Source organism: Anomalospiza imberbis, chromosome Z (assembly GCF_031753505.1).
Source record: "Anomalospiza imberbis isolate Cuckoo-Finch-1a 21T00152 chromosome Z, ASM3175350v1, whole genome shotgun sequence".
NCBI lineage: Eukaryota > Metazoa > Chordata > Aves > Passeriformes > Viduidae > Anomalospiza > Anomalospiza imberbis.
The window spans coordinates 50,672,024-50,692,881 of NC_089721.1; the positions used below are offsets into that span (position 1 = coordinate 50,672,024).

At 38.3% G+C, this 20,858-nt stretch overlaps 1 protein-coding gene across 3 annotated transcripts in view; it reads left to right on the forward strand.

The window, feature by feature from the left end:
* The window catches only part of SNCAIP (synuclein alpha interacting protein), an 89,547-nt gene that overhangs the window by 34,425 nt on the left and 34,264 nt on the right, over window positions 1-20,858 (forward strand). For 2 of the 3 annotated variants that reach the window (XM_068177221.1, XM_068177223.1), the window contains 2 exons: window positions 2,873-2,976; window positions 13,121-13,193. In XM_068177221.1, coding sequence (XP_068033322.1) covers window positions 2,920-2,976; window positions 13,121-13,193 — 130 coding nt within the window. In that variant the 5' untranslated portion in view covers window positions 2,873-2,919. Of the gene's footprint in view, window positions 1-2,872; window positions 2,977-12,809; window positions 12,890-13,120; window positions 13,194-20,858 lie in introns of those variants that run through there. The other variant, XM_068177222.1, reaches the window with a different exon arrangement.

The following is a 20,858-nucleotide window of genomic DNA, read 5'->3' on the forward strand; positions in this document are numbered from 1 at the left end:
TTTGTCTAATACATTTGGCATAGATAGTCGGCCTTTGTCTTACTTCAAAAAGTAATAATAATTTGGTTTGAGCTGATGTCAGTAGTCACAGTGACAGACTGACAGCTAGTCTCTACTTCTCTGGAGAGAGGTCACAAGTCCTGCCTGCAAACTGCTTCTGCATAGTTTCCATTCTCCGCATGCTCACAGGTCCTGCAAAGACCTTGCTCCAGAATGGACTTTCTGTGAGGTCACAGCCTCCTTTGGGCTTCCAACTGCTCTGACTCCTCCATGGGAAGCAGACACACAGCTGCCCTGCCATGGCCTTCACCTTGGGCTACAGAGGAATTCCAGCTCTGGTACCTGGACCACCTTGTCCCGCTCCTGCACTGACCTTGGTGTTTGCAGGGCCATTATTCTCATATTCTCACTCCTTTCTCCTGGCTGCTGTTGCACAGTAGCTTTTTCCCTTTCCTAAAACTGTTATCCCAGAGGTGCCACCACCATCACTGACAGGCTCAGGTCTGATCAGCAATGGATCTGTCTTGGAGTGCTCTGTCTGGCACTGGCTCCATCAGACACAGCAGAAACTTCTAGCGTCTTCTCTCAGAAGCCAGCTCTGTAATTCTCCCACTACCAAAACCTTGCCTTGCAATATATTGCCACTGCAATACATTACCAATGCACAATTTAGCTGTAATGTTTACCAAATATGTAAATATTTTAAAAATATACTGATACTTTGTGATTCTGCTAAGGAAAATCTGCAATACAGAAATTTGTGGACTTGAATATGTCATGCCTTTTAACAATAGCTATTTCCTTTCATTGTCTGGCTTTTGTCTGATTTTCGTGGGTCTCTGAGAATAAACTTTGCATTTGCGAATGTGCGAAATAAAAAGCTTCTGATGAGTTTCACTATAGAGACACTTCTGGTTTTACCTTTCTGTAGCCTTTTCCCACTGTTTCACTCAAGTCTAACAGTCAAAGTGAGAGTAAATTTTAGGTAGTTGAGGTTGTTGTTACATGCTGCTCTCCTCCACAGTGTCACCACACAATTTCTTGGAGAGTAGAAGTGAGAAAACCCTTGGGTTGAGATCAAGACAGTTTAGTAGGGAAGGGCAAAAACTGTGCATGCAAGCAGAGCAAAACAAGGAATTAATTCACCATTTTACATGAGCAGACCAGCCATCTCCAGGAGAGCAGGGCCCTGTCATGTGTAACACTGGCCTGGGAAGACAAACTTCGTCACTCCAAACACCCTCCTTTTCCTCTCCTTCAGCTTTCTATGCAGATCATGATGTCATCTGCTGTGGAATATCTCACTGAGTTAATTGGGATCATCTGTCCTGGCTGTTCCAACTCCTTTTGCACCCCCAGCCTGCTCACAGGTGGGGAGGGGTAAGGAGGAGAAAATTTTTTAGCTCTGTGTAAGCCCTGCTCAGCAGTAATAAAAGCATCCCTGAATTATCAGCTCTGTTTCCAGCACAAGTCCCACCAATCCCAGCCCCATACTATCTGCTGTGAAGAAAACTAACTCCACCCCAGCCAAAACTGGAACATTCACTTAATGAAAAAATGCTGCTGATAGTGCTTCAGTAACTTGGTGAGAAACAAAAAATTGCTTTTCCATCTATTTCAGCATATTACGGGAGTTTTGCCTACCGGTTCTCTTTCTAATAGCTTCTCAAAAACAGGTGTATTAAGGTCAGCTTTGTGCTTGGAGAGTGTATTATTAGGGATATAAATTACTGAGGTTTTGTTTTGTCTGACACTTAAAGAAAAGCTTTTTTTCAGACCCCATAGCCTAGTAATTTTTAAATGCATGTGAAAGTTTCACACAGTGATTTTATTTAGGCCTACACAGCTGATTTTTCATAAACATATGTCTTGGTAGTTGTCATATGAATAAACTGGGTTTGTGTCCTGTGTCTTTTTTTTTCCTTAAGGTGTTTCCTTTGTTATGTGCAAGTACTGGAGGATTTAATTTTCTTCTATAGTAATACTTAATTCTTATGTAGTGACTCACATTATTTAAAAATGCATTGTGCTTTTGTTTTTCAGCTTCCTTTAAAATACCTTCTTTTTCTACTTTTACTTGTGTGGCACTTGTCTGTAGTGATAACACACATCTTCATTGTAGTTAAGATTGACAATGAGGGATTTATTGTCTTTGATCTTCTGATTGTTGAAGCTTCAATTTATTCAGATCTAATAACTGACTTTTCCAGACAAATTTCTTGCTTTGCAAGAGAATTTGCTCTTCTTTTCCTCTTGCTGTAAGAAAATGGTTAATGCCCTGATAATTAGTGCACGTGATATTATTCTGGTATTGAATCAGATGTACACTTCTGGGGGATGTGCACTCAGAGCCTGAGGGGTGGTAAATCATTAATCTGTAAAGCACTGGCTGCATTGTATGTTAGTCTGCTTGTAAGCAGAGATAAGGTGTAATAGGACTTTGTTGTCTGTGCACAGCAGGAATCTCAGTTCTTTTCTGCCATCTTGGGCAGAGTAACAGGAGTTGCTGTGGGTAAATGTCTCATCCTTTTGAGAAGGTACATCATTAACACAGCTATGGTTGCAAGGTCATGAGGGTGTTCAACAGCCTAGGTCTTTACACCTGTATTGAACTTCTGGAGGGACTGAGTGATAATGAATCAAGTATTTTTTACTTGTACTTTGCATAGCATTTAGCTATTCTCCCAGAAAATTGGAATGTTGCTTTACAATATGCTGAGTAGAGGTGGTAAATTTTATTTATCTTCTAAGATTAAGTTATGAAACACTTTACTATTCAAGTTAAATGTTTCAGTATTGTATCAACTATATGAAAACTCTTCTGTGTGATTTTGGCTCTCTAAATACAACAAATTTATCTTTTCTTAATTAGGTCTTTACTATATCTGCTGACTCACCCAAAATGTCCATAAGAGAATAATGGAAGCTCCTGAATACCTTGATTTGGATGAAATAGATTTTAGTGATGACATATCGGTAAGTACAAGTCTTATTTTATTTGTTCAAGTTGAGATGACCCTAGATATCTCAATCCTGATTGAGATAAAAAGCAACACTCCTGTTAGAAGCAACACTTCTTTTTACTTTATTTAAGGGAATGGGTTGAATCTAGAATTAAAATCAGATGTTTTGTAAAGGAAATCTCTCTAAAAAGCTTGGAATGAAAACTTGATTCCTCTCCTTCAGGTAGTAAAAATTACTTGTAGACAAAATTAATAAATTTGTTTCATGTCTGGGTTGCTTCTCTTCTATATTGTCCTGAATGAGCTGTGCGGTAGTGCTAGCCTTAGACAGCATTTTTTTAATCAAATGTATTTCAGTTGTAGAAAACCTGCCTTTCTCACCTTTGCCATTTTTCACAAGTAGACATTTCCCAATACAGCTCCATTTTATCAATAGATGTGATGTGGTAGTGTACAGAAAGAGATAAACTGAGGGATTCATAGGCAGCAGTGATCCTTAGTGTCACAAATAAAAGAGCCCTAATTTCAAACAAAAATACTGTGTTACTTTCTACATTTTTAGTGTTTTTATAGGAGGTACTGGTACTTCCTGTAGTATATTTCTCTATTACTCATAGTGCTACTCCTAGTGCCAGTATTTCTGCTTTTTTGTGCAATAGAGTTGCTCATATGTTCAATGTTTGATAAAAAATAGACTTGAATACATAAATTAAATCTCCCATAAGAGAATTTATTATGAATGCTTATAAATTATAAATTAATAATTCAATTTTCAGATTAAAGTATGCCACTATGTCCTTACACGTTTCATAGTTTTATAGTAATTTTTTTTTTTTCTTCACAAAGGGCCTGGTTTTCCCATTAGCATTTGGGACTCCTGATTCCTTTTAAAACATTCCAGATGCTTTATTCACTGAAAAATTCCTTTTGAAGAGAAATTTTTTTTTCTACTGTTGTACTGTTGAATTTTTATTAAAGCAGAATATGGCAAATGCCCAAAATATTACAAGACAATGAGCCAATCTTGAGCATTATTAGGGGCAACTTTCTTACATTACTGTTATATGCCAGATTTTGTCCTGGTATCTGTTTCTATACTCAGTTTAGTAAAACTGTAAAACATGATAGATGTAACCTTTCCATGTCTCTCCCATTGTGGCTGTTTCTGCATACTGGTGGGTTAGGTTACGCACTTTTCTGCTGAACAGCTCAGGCTGCCTGCTTTCATAGGCTGTTCTTTCAGTGGATGCTGAACATTAAATAAAAAATCATCACAAAAGATTGAGGTAGCAGTTTTACTCCCTGCTTTAACAAGTAAGAGGACAAAGGATTTGTTGCCAGAACCCAGATCAACAAGAGAATTCATGGTTACTCTAGTGATCTACTCATATGTCATCATACACAGTTTAGAAATACCTGACCTTCACATTTTATCATTAGCATGCTCTGGTAAGAGCAGTTGCATAGCATCTGTATTAGCAAATTATATTATTTCATGTTAGCCCTCTGGTTCTAATCCTGTGCAGAAAAGTGACTAATAAAAATGGCAGCAAATAAGCTGTTAAAATGATGCACTTACAAATGTACTTCATTTAGAAAGCCACTGTTTGTAGTCCAGACCCTTGTCATCCATTTCAGCACAACTGACCAAAATGTAATAATCGAAAAAGATAGACAGAAAGACAGGAATTTTATTTAAAAGGCAAATATATAAGTAAAGGAAGGGGGGTGGGGGGAGTGTGTTTGGGTTCATATTTTATTTTCCTTTGTTTTGTTTTTTATTTGGTTGGTTTTTTGTTTGTTTGTTTGTTTTGGGGGTTTTTTGTTGGTTTGCTTGTTCGTTTTTATGTTACATTTGTACATGAGAAAAGGAAACTATATTTCTCCTATATCATGGAGTCCTGGAATGGTTTCGGTTGGAAGGGACCTTCAAAGGTCATTCAGTTCCAATCTCCCTGTCATAGGTAGGGGTATCTTCCACTAGATCAGGTTCTTCCAAAGCTCATTGTGATGGGTTGATATTGACTGGTTATCAAGTGCCCACCAAGCCACTCTGTCAATCCTACTCCATCAAGAAACTTGTGCGTTAAGAAGGGGGACACCACTCACCAATTAGTGTAATAGGAAAAAAAGACTCCTCTTGGTGATATTAATTTATTGCCAATCAAAGAGCACAGGATGATGAGAAACAAGGACAAATCTAAAAACACCTTGCCCACACCCCTCCCTCTTTGCAATCTCAACTTTACTCCTGAGTGCTTTGCCTTACACCTTGATAAGCACAGGGCGATGGGGGAGGATAGGGATTGCATTCAGGTTAGGTACTAGTTTGAAAGGAAACCAGTGGAAGATCCCAAGTCAGAAATAAAATTTAATGGGAAAATTAAAATAAATGCATTAATACAGCAACACTGACAGAATCAGAATACGACCTGACACCCTGTTGGTTAGGATGTTGGTAGCAGTCCGATTAAATGGTGGCTGCAGTCCTCTTGAAGTAATAGATGTGGTTATGTAGAAGCAGTTACCCTGTAGAAGGGCTTGATCTTCCTCAGAAGATCCAGTGGTGGTTATGGAGCTCTTGTCCTCTGGGAATTCAGTGGATAAAACTGCCCATTGTGTTCCAAACTTCAGATCATATCCAGGTAGGAATGCTTGGATCCTCCTCCTGGGTGGAGCATCTCACAATGGATGATGTAATTTTATCAGTCTTGCATTGAGACTTGATGGCCCATTAACAGAAGCTATCCCCTGGAGTTATCAGGGATGAGTCATGAAGTAGATAAGGAGCACTTCCATACCTGGTTTTAACAGCTTATGAAGATGGTGATAGAATACATACTTTTGGATATATCTTACATTGTAACCTAAGACAGGTTATCACAGAGTGTCTCTGCTGTTCCCTCCTCATCCTCTTCATGCCTGCACCAGCAGGGGGTCCCATTCACAGAAGGCAATCCTCTGTGAATTTCTTCTGTGAGTTCTTCCCAGGGACCAGCATTCTTCATGGACTGCACCAGCATGCATCCTTTCCCTGAGATAGAATCCTTCAGGAGCAGACTTCCCCAGCATGTGTCTCACACAGGGTCACAGTTCCTGCCAGAAAACCTGCTCCAATGTGGGCTCCTCTCCACAAGAATTAGTTCCTGCCAGGACCCTATTCCAGCACTGTCTTTCCACAGGCTGCTGATTATTTCAGGGCACATCCACACACTCCAGGAGGTCCTCTGTGGGCTGAAGGCTGGGTATCTGCTCTACCACAGTATTCTCCTGTGACTACAGGGGAATGTCTGCTACAGTATCTGGAACTCTGCCTTCCCCTAATTCTTCACTGACCTTGGTATCGCACATTCTATTGTTCCTCTCTCCCAGATGCTTTTATGCAGTGGTTTTTACCCTTTCTTAAATCTGTTATCCCAGAGGTGCTACCAACATCTCTGATGGACTCAGCCTTTGCCAGCAGCCAGTCCTGCATGGAGGCAGCCTCTGCTCTTAGTTTGCCACATAAACCAAATACAATCATGTGTGGTGGGCATCCACAACTTCTCTGGGCAACCTGTTGCAGTGTCTCACTACCCTCATTGTAAAAAATATCCTTGTTGTGTTCAATCTAAACTGATGTTTTTTTATTGCCCCTTGTCCTGTCACTACAGGCCCTGGAAAACAGCATTTCTGTATTTTTCTCATAAGCCTCCTGTATATATTGGAAGGCTGTAAGAAAGTCTCCCTGCAGCCGCCTGTTCTCCAGGATGAAGAATCCAAACTCTCTCTCAGCCTTACTTCACAAAAGAGGTGGTCCAGGCCCCTGGCTATTTTCATGATCTTTTTCTGGACTCACTGAACATGTCTATGTTGTTTTTGTCCCAGCAACCTCTGGGCCAGAGGCAGTATTCCAGGTGGATTCTCCCAAGAATGAAGTCAGTGGGAGTATCGCCTCCCTTACTCTGCTGGCCAGACTTTTTGTGCAGCCCCGGATATGACTGACTTTCTGGTCTGCAAGTAAGCATTGCCAGTTTATGTCGAATTGTTCATCCTCCAGGATGTCATGTCCTTCTCTGCAGGGCTGCTCTCAATATCCAAGTCTGTATGGATACTGGGCATTGCTCTGACCCATGGACACAGGATCTTGACCTTGTTGAACTTCATGATGTTCACATGGGCCCACACAACAACCTGTCCCAAGGTCCCTCTGGATAGCATTCCGTCCCTCCACAAATCAACCACTCAGCTTGGTGTCATGTGAAAACTTGCACCCGATCCTGTAATCTGTGTCCTTGACAGAGATATTAAATGCTATCGGTTGCAGTATGCATCCTTGAGGGACACCACTCGTTGTGTTTCACTTGGAGACTGAACTGTTGATTGTAACTCACTGGACATGGCCAATTCCTTGCCCATCCATCCATCAAACCCATATCTCTCCAAATTAGAGGCAAGGAAGTTGTACTTGGATACAGTGTGCCTAAGGTGTTACAGAAGCTGACACTTTCTCTGTAGCTCTCTCCCTCCATTGTAGGAAGTCATTACCTTAATCAGGCACAATTTTCCGTTTGTGATGCCATGCTGGCTACCTCTAGTCACCTCTCTGCCATCCATATGTTTCAGCAAAACTTCCAGGAGGATCTGTTCCATGCTCTTACTGGGCACTGAGGCGTGGCTGACCTACTAGTAGTTCCTGGGGGCCTTCTTTTCATCCTCTTTAAAAGAGAATGCGATATCACTTTTAGCCAGCCATTGGAGACTGACTGCTATGACTGTTAAAATATTATTGAGAGTGGATTAGCAGCTACATCTACCAACTCCATCAGGGTTCTGAAATGTAAATATGATGCTCATTTTATTAACTAAGATGGTTCCATTCCTGATCTAAATGGTATAGTATATTTGACTGTAGTTCAGACAACAAAATAGGTTTCTGGGGCTCTTTTTTGCATTAAACAAAAATAATATTCTGTGTGCAGTAACATTAAGCAACCCAGCTGAATATTTTCATTTATTTCTTCATTAATAACTGCTCACAGAAAAGAAGGGGAATAAAAAGACCTTTAGGTTGCATTAAATGATAGATACATTATCAAATGTATGTTTTGCTGTTTCTCCTGATTTTGACTATAAATTTATTCCTGCTCTGAAGTTTTATGCTGTTGGTATGGTTACCTGAAGGTTTCCTAATCCTTTGATTGGAAAGCAGGATTTATACTGCACTGGCAAATTGAGGAAATTGAAAATATTTTATTTTTTGGTTTACAGAAATAGTACAAGATAACCTCATCATAACCAGAGATCTTCATGCTAAAATGCTTGTAAACTGTTAGAGATTGAGTGTATAGATAATTGCTCTGATCATTCTCTTAGCTCTGTATGAATGAAAGCCAGGCTCAGTGGTGCCAGTGTGAGACTGTGCCTAATTTAAAGGTTTGTGAAACACAAGTGCAGTAATTGCATTCAAATCTAAGTAAACAATTGTTGAATTATCAGGAATTTTGGAACAGTTTTAAAAACTTCTTGTGAATCCTCGCCTGGCAAGAAGGGAGACATAGACTATGCGTGGTCATGAGTATGCCCAAGCTGCTAGCCTCCCATTTACTCGACATAGCGCCCCACAGCGCTGCACCTTTCCTTGGGCACAGGAAGAGCTGGGTCACCCCTCAGGCTTGGGCTCACACACAACCAGACTTTGCCTACTCAGCCACCAGTCCTGCTGGGCTCAGTGAATAGGGTCCTACATCGCTGTGCAGGCACAATCATTCTCTGCAGCAGATTGAGTCATTTACCATCCAGGTGAAGCTCTCTTACATCTCTCTCTTTTCTTTCTGTCTCCCATTTCAGAATGAAGCAAAATGCAGATGTCCACTGGGCTGTTCATAGGAAGTGTTAGTTTCAGACAGACATTTTGTACCCCTAACAGTGTTAGTAGTGTCTATATAGGTCCCCTTTTAAGCTAAAGGGAAGAATAACATATCATGTGTCTATATAAGATACACAACACATAGCACAAATAACCTAATCAGTGCTCCAAAGATGTTCATTATAGCTGTAAGAAAGACATTTAGTTTGTGGAGGTGATATTTCCCACATGCACCATACCAGTCTAATCTCTTTCCTTGTCTGTTTTTTGTTTGGAAGCTGCTTAAATTGACACTACTGTTGAGAAAAACCTTCCTGCAACATCAGACCAAGTGTTGTTCCTTTACTTTTTCTGAATATATCTTGCTATTCCCAAATAAATGTCTCAGAAATATGATGGCATTGCACAGTTTATAAATGATTAAGAAAGTGCATTGTAAAGTCACTAAATTAAGAGGTATTTAATATCAATGAAGCATTTTTTTCCACTATCACAAATAAACTGAAATGAGACTATTTACTTGGAAATGCTTGGAAAAAAATGCTGCAATGGAGGAAGGTGCCTATTTTCAGTACCAAAGTGAAAACAAAGAGCTGTGCATTTAGGATCAAGACAGAGTCATTGGTGTCTTTATCCAGTCAAGATCATTTGTGGTGGTAACTTATTGCAGTAACTTATTTGATACTGCAAAAAGTTGGACATGGTCCTTCATACTTTGGGGGTGTCATGGTTATGACAATGTGGTCGGAGAGTCACACTATGCATACAACTTTGCACTTTGACTCCATTTAGGTTACAGCAGAATGTTGAAAAGTAACTTTTGTTTCTTGATTTACTTGAGTCTTTTACTATTTTCTGTTATATGTCTGTGCTACTACTTGTGGCAAGAACATTTCTCTCTCTCTCAGGATTTTTCGTAGAGGTGCACAGAGAGAAAGAAAGAGGAAACAATTTCTATTTCTGCTCCTTGTTTTTCCTATGTGGAATGTGTTTGGAGAACTGTTTACCTGGGTGATTGCTTGATTGGATTCTGGTGAGGATTGTTTGAGCCTGATGGCCAATCCGATCCACCTGTGTCTGGACTCACTCGAGAGGGTCACAAGTTGTGAGTCAGTTAGATATGGTAGTTAGAAAAAGTAGGTATATAGTTTTAATATCTTCCTTATATATAGTATATTAATGTATTATAGCATAGTTATAATAAAGAAATCATTCAGCCTTCTGAACTGGTGTTGGACATCATCATTTCTTCCCACTGGGTTTGCCTGCATTTTACAATAACTACTCATGATTAGTTATTTTTTCTTTCTGATACTTCTAGAACATAAGTGCATCTGCAAGTGGTGGACAAGTGGCACAAAGCAGAACAGCCCTATTAAAGATATTTTTTCTCATGTGTTTTGTTTAAAATTCATTGCATTAAAATTTGAAAATCATGTGAAATTTGAAAGGTTAACATTGGCATTAATTCAGATTCTGTAGTGCAGTGTTACATAATAAACAATTGTATTGTATTATAAGGGAAGTCCCATTGTCGGTTGGAAAAAGCTGGGAATATCTTGCATTTGCATGGAATGCTTGCTCCTGCTTCTTATCTCATTTGCTGTTGATACTGATCTTCCATATTACAAAGTTCTTTAAGAGCTTATTAGAGTTCACTATTTCAACAGACTTTAAATGCAGAAAAGGAACCCAGACCTCAAACAGTAATCAAAAATTCCATTAAATGTGTTACTTTAGGAACAAACTCTTAGTTTGTTACTGAATGTCACCATCAACCACAACAGACTTTAATTAAATACCAAAGATCACAATAAACATTGACTAAGGAAGTAACACGATGTGCTCAGCTCTTACATAGCTTGGTGCCTTCAGCTTTGGCTGACATGGTTACTCCAATGGTGAAACGTGAGAAGTGGTGTTTAATTTTGCATGCAAAAAAATTTAAAATTATTGAATGAAGAGTTGGAAGTAATTAATTTTAAATGCTGTTGAATAAGCATTAAGCCTTAAATTCTGTTCCAAGGAAGGGTTGCAGTGTCAACTTCTTTTGATGTCATGTGTAACCTTGAAATTTATAGTTGAACAAAAGCTAGAAAACATTACTGATTATTAGAACTGAAGCTAGATATGTGAGAAATCAGTTCCAGCGGGAAGAGCTGGGAATGGATTGTTTTTATGGTTGGGAGAGGTCCACTTGAAAAAGGTTTTTTATTTGTTTTGTGGACCAAAAGCTGGTTCTTTACATTTTAACCACAAATTACAGAAGGCAGAAATGTAAATTTGCAGAAGTATTTTTGAGAACAGAGCTAAGTGGGAGGAAATCTTTAATGAAATCAAACCTATATTAATAAAATGCATAGCAAATTTATAAACATTCAATAGATTTTTGGTGGTGGGACAACTAACTGAATACATTTTAGAGCAATGTTGAAACAGAAAAAAAAATCTGGTTTTCCAAGAAAGAACAGGAAAAAACCAAAAAGAAAGACAGCTTTCTGTTTTTGAAGTTGCCTCACAAAATACATAACAATAGAATACAAAAGGCCTCTTTCTAATTGAATTACAAACTGTGTAATAGTTTAAACTGCAACAGCTGGTCTTATGAAGCTACCATATTCCTTGGAGACATGATCCTTGGATTCTTTTAAGAATCTTAGCAGACCAGTTCAACATTGCATTCTAAGTCTTTGTGCTGAAATAGCAAGATGTATAGCTTAACAGCTCAGGCTTTATTAAACAATAACTAAAGTGAAGCACAGCACATGGTGTTTGTCTGTGTCTAACTTGTATTAATTGGTCTTTAGTAGCATCCTTATCCCTGTCACAGCTCTGTTGTTTTTTGCTTTAGGCTGTCACATCCTGAAGCACTCATATCCTTATAGACAACCCCTTGTTTAATGGGTATTGGGATCATGGGGTAGTTCAGGAATGCTGCTACACTTTTTAATTAATAAATTCAGTGTTGATCCTGAGAATACTTACGAGGGTTTTTTCTTGTGGTTGAGGTTTCTCAATACATCCCTGAATTAGGTCGGCAAGGGAAAAAGTAGGGCCTGAGAGGTTTTCTAGATTTAATGAAGTAACTACAGTCATTTGAATAGCAGTCTTAAACTTGCACCAGAAAAGTACATTACTCTGCAATTGGTCATATGAATTTGAATTTAGATTATTTTAAAGGAGATTGCCAGCTGAGCTTTAGAAGCATGTCAAACACTGAATGACAAACTGTCAGCAAAACCCAAGACAATGTATCACCCTTTCTTTTTTTGTGTGGAAAGTTCATATGGTTTTATATGTAGTTGTTTTGCTTCATTGGTCAACAGCACACCAACTAAAAATATCTGTTTATTTGAAAACATATGGTGTTTATGTATTCTTAGAAAAATTTCAGTTGCGCTAATCCTAAATGCTTTTCTTCTATTTAAGTTTCCAAAATACTGTATAAGCTTTGTATAAGCAAAGTAATTGATATTTCTTTCACAATCATAATGATTTTCATTTGTTGGAGATTCCTGTAACATTTAAGCATATGATTAAGGAAGACTTGCTATAAAACAACTGCATATCAGAATGTATGGTTTTATGACACTGGATCCTGTGTCTTTCTAAAGGTATTCCACAAGTGTATAAACTAAAAAATTCTGTTTAGTAAAATACCTATGGCACCTCTGGGTTTTTTCCCCCCATTCTTGAATGGTTAATGTGGAGAATAACATGTTGATTCATATTAGATATGTTTTATTTTGTAAATATTTTATTTACATCAAAATAATAGTACAAGTTTGCTTTAATAAAGCCCAGGTTAGAGAAATGAGCCTGTTATCTGGTATGTGTGGGTACACACCCCCTGTCTGAAATCAAATCTCTGGAGACCAGATATTCTGCATCCCTTTTACATATTGGTTTGTGACAGCTTGAATTGTAATTTTAAGCATGGTAATTGTTGCAGTGCAACACCATAATAGGTATACAGGTGGGCAAAGTGAGACCCTTGAAGCCTGAATGTGGTCTGACCTCCGATGTATCTCACATTGTGCCTTGAATAATGGTGACCTGCAGGAAGGAGAAATCTGAGGTGAGAAGCTGCTTTGCTCTGGCTTTGAAAGTATGTTTCATATGTCTCCAGGTGGGAAACAAAAGCAGGTGCCATCTGCTTTTCTCATGCAACCTAAGAAGACCATCAGACTGCCAGCAGCAGCCTTGGTTTGTAGATTAGTTAATGTCCATGACACTTGAATCTCTTGAAAATCTTACTTTTTATCTTTTTTAATTATTGCCTCTATACATTTTTTCTCTTTTTTTGCAGTATTCTGTAACTTCTCTCAAGACCATCCCAGAATTATGCAGAAGGTGTGATTCACAAAATGAAGACAGATCAGGTATGATGCTGTATCATTTCTGTCCACCCATAATATTCTAGGCTTTGTTTTAATAATGTAAAATTTGGCAACAATAGCTTCTTGGCAGTGTCCTGTTGTTTTGTTTTTTTCTCATTTATGTTCAGTTGGAAACATGAATTTCTTTTTTTTTAAACAGATGTTAGTTCATTAGAAGGAAAGAAAGTTCCAAAATAGGATTTGGCTTTATGCAGATAAATGTAGGGCTTCATCTCAGCAACTCCAAACCACAGTATGTGCAACAATTTACTTGAAAACCCAAGAAACCATTGGTGACAAGACGTAATAATGTAGGCGCCAATGAAAAAATGTTGGATACATTTACTACCCATATGGCCACGACCAGTCTGAGGGATGATGTTTTGCCAGAGTCTGAAACTGTATCAAGGATGCTACATGATAGAATCTACTCTAAGGCATACTGTAATAGTTAAGATTAAAGCCGAGTTTTTTAGTTTAATAGTGTAAACTAAATGAAGAATCATGGCATACAGATGAGAACCAGCTGGAGACCTTCCCCCTGCCCCCTGACAAAAAGTGCATTCAGCATTGTTGTTCACTCTGTAAATCAGATTAATCCACTTTTATTTTTCTCTTCCTGATGAAGGAGAAATTAATTGGTAAGAGAAGCATTTTTGTTGAGCTATGAAAAGTTTATTGTGTTTTTTTCATCTTTTAATTGAACTTATGTTAGTGTTGTTTCATCAAGTACTTTTATAACAGAAACAGGAGATCTGAAATTGATGGGATGATACAAGGACTTAAGAACCATGCTATACTTCAGCAACTTTTATTTGTATATTTTCTTTCAGGCTTCTAAAAATTTCTACTGTGTTTAATGTAAGTGGAAACTTTCTGTTTGATAATTCTTCTAACAGAGTCTTTAGAGGCCAGGTCACCACATGCCACTGTCCTTGGCAATAAAGAGAAGCAAAGCTCTCCTTACAGTACTTACTTGTGTATTGTTTTACAATACTTACTTGCGTATTGCTTTTACAATTCTTACTTACCTACACAGGGCACAGCAGTGACTGCGCACGCATTATTACTTGTTGCAAGCAAGAGCAAGGCAGAAGTGTAATGGGTGAAGACTCCTGATCCACCCCCCTCAAATTGCCCTATTTCCTTCTTCCCCAGTCTCCCTCCATCCTCCCCTGCATATTCCCCTCTTTCTTCCCATCCTGCCCCTTTACACCCTTCTACCCTTCCCTTGCCTCATCCCTATCCCGTTTCTTCTGTCTTCTTCCTTTCTTCTTGCTGGTTCTTCCCCCCTAGCTCATCCCTTGCATCCTGCCATCTTCCCCCTTTGTTACATTTCCTTGCCACTTTCTTCCCATCTCCTTCCCTTCTTACTCATTCTTACTCCCACTTTCCCTGTTTTCCTATTGTCACAACACTGGTCCACACTATTCTTCTCCCACTCTTCCCTCATTCCTTCTACTTTCTTCTCTCCTCCTTTCCTCTTTTTACCCACTTCCCTCTTCTGCTCATCCTTCTTCCCTGCCATTCTCCATAGCATTTAGTCCCTCATTGCTCCCCACATGCTCCCACCATTGTCTCCCATATTCTTCCTCCCATTCATTCTCCATTTACAATTCAGGTAGTAGTCATTAAGTGAAATGTAGTCCAATAGTAAGGATGAAATACTGGTTATGAACTCTTCCTTTAGATTGTGGGATGCTGACAGCATACTGTGTATCTCTCTTGTTCCATGGTTGCCTCTGAAGATGGACATTTTTTGATTATGATTTTAATTGCATCAGTACTCATCTATTCCCTTAAAAAGGGGTTGACAGAAGCAAATACAGGGATTGCTGGAAGACAGTAGTATCTCTGGGGAGTCTACCAGTAAATGTCTTGAGTAAAAAAGAGGTCTTTTGCACTGATAGTGGTATTGGCAAAGTGGAAACAGTACTGAAAGCTGGGTTTTCTTGCTACTTACCACTTATTTTGGTGAATAGGAGATAGTTCTGAAATATTTTTATTTTTACTCTGTTTATTTACTGAGTAATAATACAGTGCTGAACAGGAGTGTATCACTTTACATGTCTGTACAAACTTCAGTATCTCAATTATCTTGAAATATCAACAGAAGTGGATTAGTCAGCTAATAACTATAAGGCTCCATTTGATAAATTTTCACAGTTCCTTTTGACACAGTTGCTTTTGAGAAGCCTTTTGCCTTATCTTTATTGTAGATCATTAAAATAATGTTGCCACAGTATTGATATGTGCTATTTTTTATAAAAATTGATTATATAAAAAATCTTTCATACTATAACATGAAGCATTCATACTAATTTATATCTGCATTCCACTGTTAATTCAAGTAGTTACGAATAGAAAAACTCAGTGGTTTTACAAAGTGCTGATCCAGCTTTTTACCTCATACTTGACTCTTGCTTAGTTAGAGGTTGCATTTCTCCTTTAAAACAGAGAGTACAATGAAAGTAGCTATCCAATAATTCTTTTTTCAGAAAAGCTAAAAGTTAAGCAAATGTTGACCATAGATAAGACATGTCATAAACTAAAAGCAATTGTCTGTCATCTTTGTCTCAGGAAAATATTTAGTTCACTAATACAGTTGAGCCAAAATTGTGGAGAAAGTAAGATTAGAATTTATAATTCAAAAAATAATTATATATATTTATATACATATATACATATATACATATATACATATATACATATATACATATATACATAGGCAACTATTTTCACCAGCAGGATACTTAGAATAAACCAGACCAGTTTCTTGATAAGGAATTACATTTCTTAACTATATGGCTAATAATATGGAAGTGTTACTATTCATTGTTTGCAGATAAGTTTGGTAAATAGGCCTGTCATTCCAATTTTCTTTCCCCCTTTCAAGTAAACATTGAATAATAAGTTAGTAACATATATAAAGTATTTGGTTACATTGTTTTCAAATTACTCCAAGAATTTTTAATCCTAGGCAAGTGCTGGTGTTTAGAAGTCAGTGTGTCTTCTCAAGCATTTAACATAATTTCTTCATCAGACTTTTTGGGTTTTTTAACTATTTCTGATGGACTGTAACTTTTGCTCAGATTACTTGTTCTTTTGGAAAGGGAGGTATTAGAAAGTTTTCCCAATGTGTAGTTTTTCTTCCTTGAAATGCCACCATCACCTCCCTTTATTAGAAAGCACTGGTAGGTGGAGTGTATTGCTGGGAAGGTCCTGTTCCTACCTCTCTCTTTTGCAAGAGGTGCATGACAGCCATGAAGCAGTTCAGTCTCCACCCTGACTCAGAATCAAAGAATCACAGAATATTCTGAATTGGAAGGTACCCCCAAGGATCATCAAATTCCAACTCCTGGCCCTGCACAGGACACCCCAGGAGTCACCACATGTGCCTGAGAGTATTGCCCAAACAGTTCTTGAATTCTGTCAGGTTAGTGCTGTGACCACTTTCTGGGGAGCCTGTTCCAGTGCCCTTCCCTTGATATCAAACCTAAACCTCCCATGACAGAGTTTCATGCCATTCTCCTGAGTCCTGTCACTGGTCACCACAGAGAAGAGAGCAGTGCCTGCCTCTCTGCTTCCCTTCATGAGGGCACTGCAGAACTGGAATGAGGTCTCCCCTCAGCCTCCTCTTTTCCAGCCTGAACAGACCAAGTGACCTCAGCCCCTCCTCACACGGCTTCACCCCAAGGCCCTTCACCATCCTCATGGCCTCCTCTGGACACTTTAACAGCTCAATGCCTTTGTTGTGTTGTGGCACCCAAAACTGCCCCCAGCACTCGAGGTGAGGCTGTCCCAGTGCAGAGCAGAGCAGGACAATCCCCTCCCTTGCCCAGCTGGTGATGCTGTGCCTGATGCACCCCAGGACACGGGGCCCTCCTGGCTGCCAGGGCACTGCCAGCTCATGTTCAACTTGCCATTGACCAGGAACCCCAGGTCACTTTTCACAGCTCTGCTCTCCAGCCCTCTGATTCCCCATTCTGTCTGTTAGCCAGGGTTACCTCATCTGAGGAGCAGAATGTGTCACTTTCCCTTCTTAAGCTTCATACAGTTGGTGATTGCCCAGGCCTCTGATTTGTCGAGGTCTCTCTGCAGGGCCTCTCTGTCTTCAGAGGGAGTAACCAGCTCCTCCTAATTTTGTGTCATCTGTAAATTTCCTTAGTATTCCTTCAAATCCTGCATCCAAGACCCTTATGACTTCTCTGAGTCCTTCTTGGATTTAGGGAATTCTGACTTAGGAAAGTTCCAAGGGATCCTTGGAGCCAAAGAATATGTGCCAGTACCCCCAGATTACAAGGGGAAAGAGATACGGTATTGGCAAAAAATTGCAGGGAAAGTCATGGTTTGTCCACAGTTAAGGGTGATTAAGGGTAATGGTTTTTTCTACAATCATGCATCAAGATAATGATCTTTTAGGTAGCATAATGACCACTAAGGTGGACATTATCTCAGCTGTTTAGAGCAAGATGATAATTAACTCCAAGATTGAGTTTAAGCCCTGTACAGGCCATTCACTTAAGAACTGGACTCAATGATCCATGTGTATTCGTTCCAACTTAGAATATTCTGTTATTCTGTAATTTTTTTATTCTGTGATTCTGTAATTTTTTTTTATCTTTAAAGATAGAGAATTAAAGACTGTGGTTTAGAAATTGACCAAGCTAGCACATGTTTTCTGAAATGTAGTGTTTGCCAGAGTGCCCATTGATTTCCAGCATTGTTTAATATAGACTGATAAACTGAAACAGAAATCAGTCCTTTACATTATTAAGCATGAAATTGGTTGCAATCTTTCTGGGCAAATTTTCTAAGGACACTTGAACAAATGGTTCAAGACAACAGTGTTCAACAAGCTTCACTGAACCATGTCATTTCTGTCTCAAGCTCTTGGCAGTTTTTAGTTGTATGAGAAAATAAAGTAAAATTTGATTTGGAAGCAGTGTTAAAAACCATCAATTTCACAGACTTGTTCTCCAAATATCTCCCAGGTAAATATGTCTGAAACAATAAAATACTGATTGGATCATTCCTTGGTAGAATACTGAAGAGTATTCTTAGTTAAAAGAACAGTTGTGCTAGCTACATATAAGTTCTTTTCTTACCTAATTTTTGCATCTTTCCTCTTTTTTTTTCACACATGTTGTGCCAGAAAGACCTCTTCTGATTTTTCATTAGAACTTTGCTTGCTACCTTCCTTTTACATCCATAGATCACTCTATACAAGAGTAAACAAAATTTATTAATTTCAAAATTTTCTTTGCCTTTCCTTTATATTCTATTTAAGAATGACAGCTTTTGTATTATTCTTCCTCAAGCCAAGATAAGAAAAAATATTCATTTACTGAGACACAAAATATTTGAATTACCTGGAAAAGATGCACTGTTCTTTAAAAGCCTTAATTATTATTTACCTTGTATACTCTTCCTTTCTTCTTTAGAGTGACTTTAAATTCCACTTACATGGGAGCAAACCCTCTCCATTTTTATCTGTGCAGGGTTGTTCTTTAATTGAGGTTCTCATACTATAGAGTTTATGTTAAAGAACTCCAGTATGTATTCCTGGTACAGTTTATTGGTATATTAAAACTGTAAAACAGTGCCATCTTCAGTCAAAATGAATTCAGTTAAATATGAATTTTGTGATATTAATAAAGGAGTAAATAGATATTCAGATCTGTCTCTGATTATCCATTGATTTGTAAGAGACACCCCTTCCTCTATCACATGGAGCACCTACTCCTGTAAGTGTTGGCGATGCATTGGTAATAAAAAACATAATGTTTTTGGAAGTTTCCCTGGTGTAGTCAACACCTCAGCACCTGTATACAAAGTCAGAATCACAGTGCTTTATATGGACCTGGAATTAATGCGGGTCTTAATTGATTCAAGTCTCTGCTGAAGGCATATCACAAGGAAGAAACTCAGGAATTTCTTTCAGATGAGAATAAAACTCCAAATATAAAAGTTTGTGTAGACTTGCTACACATCCCCTCCCAATATTGCATGAGCAATATGCTAAAATACTCCATTTAAAAAAATATGAGCAGTTGTCAATGCTATTCACAAACTTTATTAAAGTAAAACACGATATTGATATTTTCATTATACTCAGGACAATTTAGAGGCATTTTGATGTTTGGCATTAGACTGTAAGTATCACAGAAACTGCATGTCACAAGTGTAATATTTCATCTGTGCATGAGGTTATCTTGATGATTGAAGAAAACCTGTAGTTCTGCAGATGCTTGTATACCAAATAAAACTCCACTTATCACCATGCTCTAGACACAGAGATGATTGAAAAATACTCTGAAGTCAACACATGCTTCCAACTGGAAACATGTTATAAGGATCGATTTTGATTTCTGAAAATAGAGTCAGATGGGGATTAAATTGAAAGAGAAGTTGTTTCCTAGTTGCCCCCTTTTCTGCTTATTTGCCCCCTGTAGTTCTAGCACAGCTCTAAGTACATAGATAAGAAAACCTATAAATAAACCTGTCCTCTGGACTCATTTGCACTTTGTCTTCCTCAAAAAAAAAAAAGAGCGCGATATATGGTGAAGAACAACATCTACAAATTTGACCCTTGCAGGTTTTCATCTGATAAAGTTTTTTTTATGCCAAAGAAATACTTTGACACCTCAAGTCTATCGGGCAGCTAATAATTCTTTACCAATGCAAAAGAAGTCTGCGATTTTTGTGTTCCTCGGTCTTTCTGCGTCAGTAATACAATAGTAGGATAATCCAAGTCTCTTATATTAATGAATAAAAGTTTGGGAAATAATTTTGACACAGTTTAGGGAAAAAAATTTCATCACCTTTTAGGAGTATACCAGAATTATTTGTCAGATTCTGAAATCTGCTCCACATTCTAGCCCCCTACCTTAAACTCAGACCATCTTTTACTCTTGTTTATAAAATAATCAAACAGTATTTATTTGACCCAGACTTTTAATGGCCCCTGTCTGAGTTCATAAGTATGGAGAGATGAGCAAGAGGCTTTTCCTCTGGAACAGCTGTTTTAGATTACTCAGCTGTACCGGTGCTTTGGAAGCTATAGGCAACACTTGCTTTTGCTTCTTCAGGTAACAAGCATCTGAAAGCAGAATGAAAGAGATTCAAGCCATGTCCTGGTCCACTCTAGGATATGGCTGCAGTGCCATGTAGAGGGAAATCATGCTCTAACTGCTTAAGGACTGATGCAGCTCCCAAGAAGTAAATGGCACAAAGAAATACTGTTTCTGCTAATCTGACTTGTTTTAACCCTTCAGCTATATGGTAAAATGCTATGTTCTAATTCTTTATTAAAACCAGTGCAAATTCATTATCTCAGTTAAATGAAGAGGATGTTTTTAAGTCAGTAAAAATATTGCTAACTGGTTTTGGTGTTCCAGTTTGGTTCTTTTTCCCTGGAAAACCTGTGTTTGTAAGGACATGTTGGGAAAAAAAAGAATGAAAAATGGAAGTACCTTACTCTGTTCTAACTTAATGAAAGAAAGGAGAAGTACATGACTTCACAATTATCTGAGACAGATTTGTAACAAACATCAGTGCTTCTTCTCAGTGCCTGATTTTACAGTTTGGTCACCAGTGGTTTATGTAAATGCATGTTATTAAAGTTAAAAAGTGGAGAAAGTGAAGCAACAAAATAAATGTAAGTTT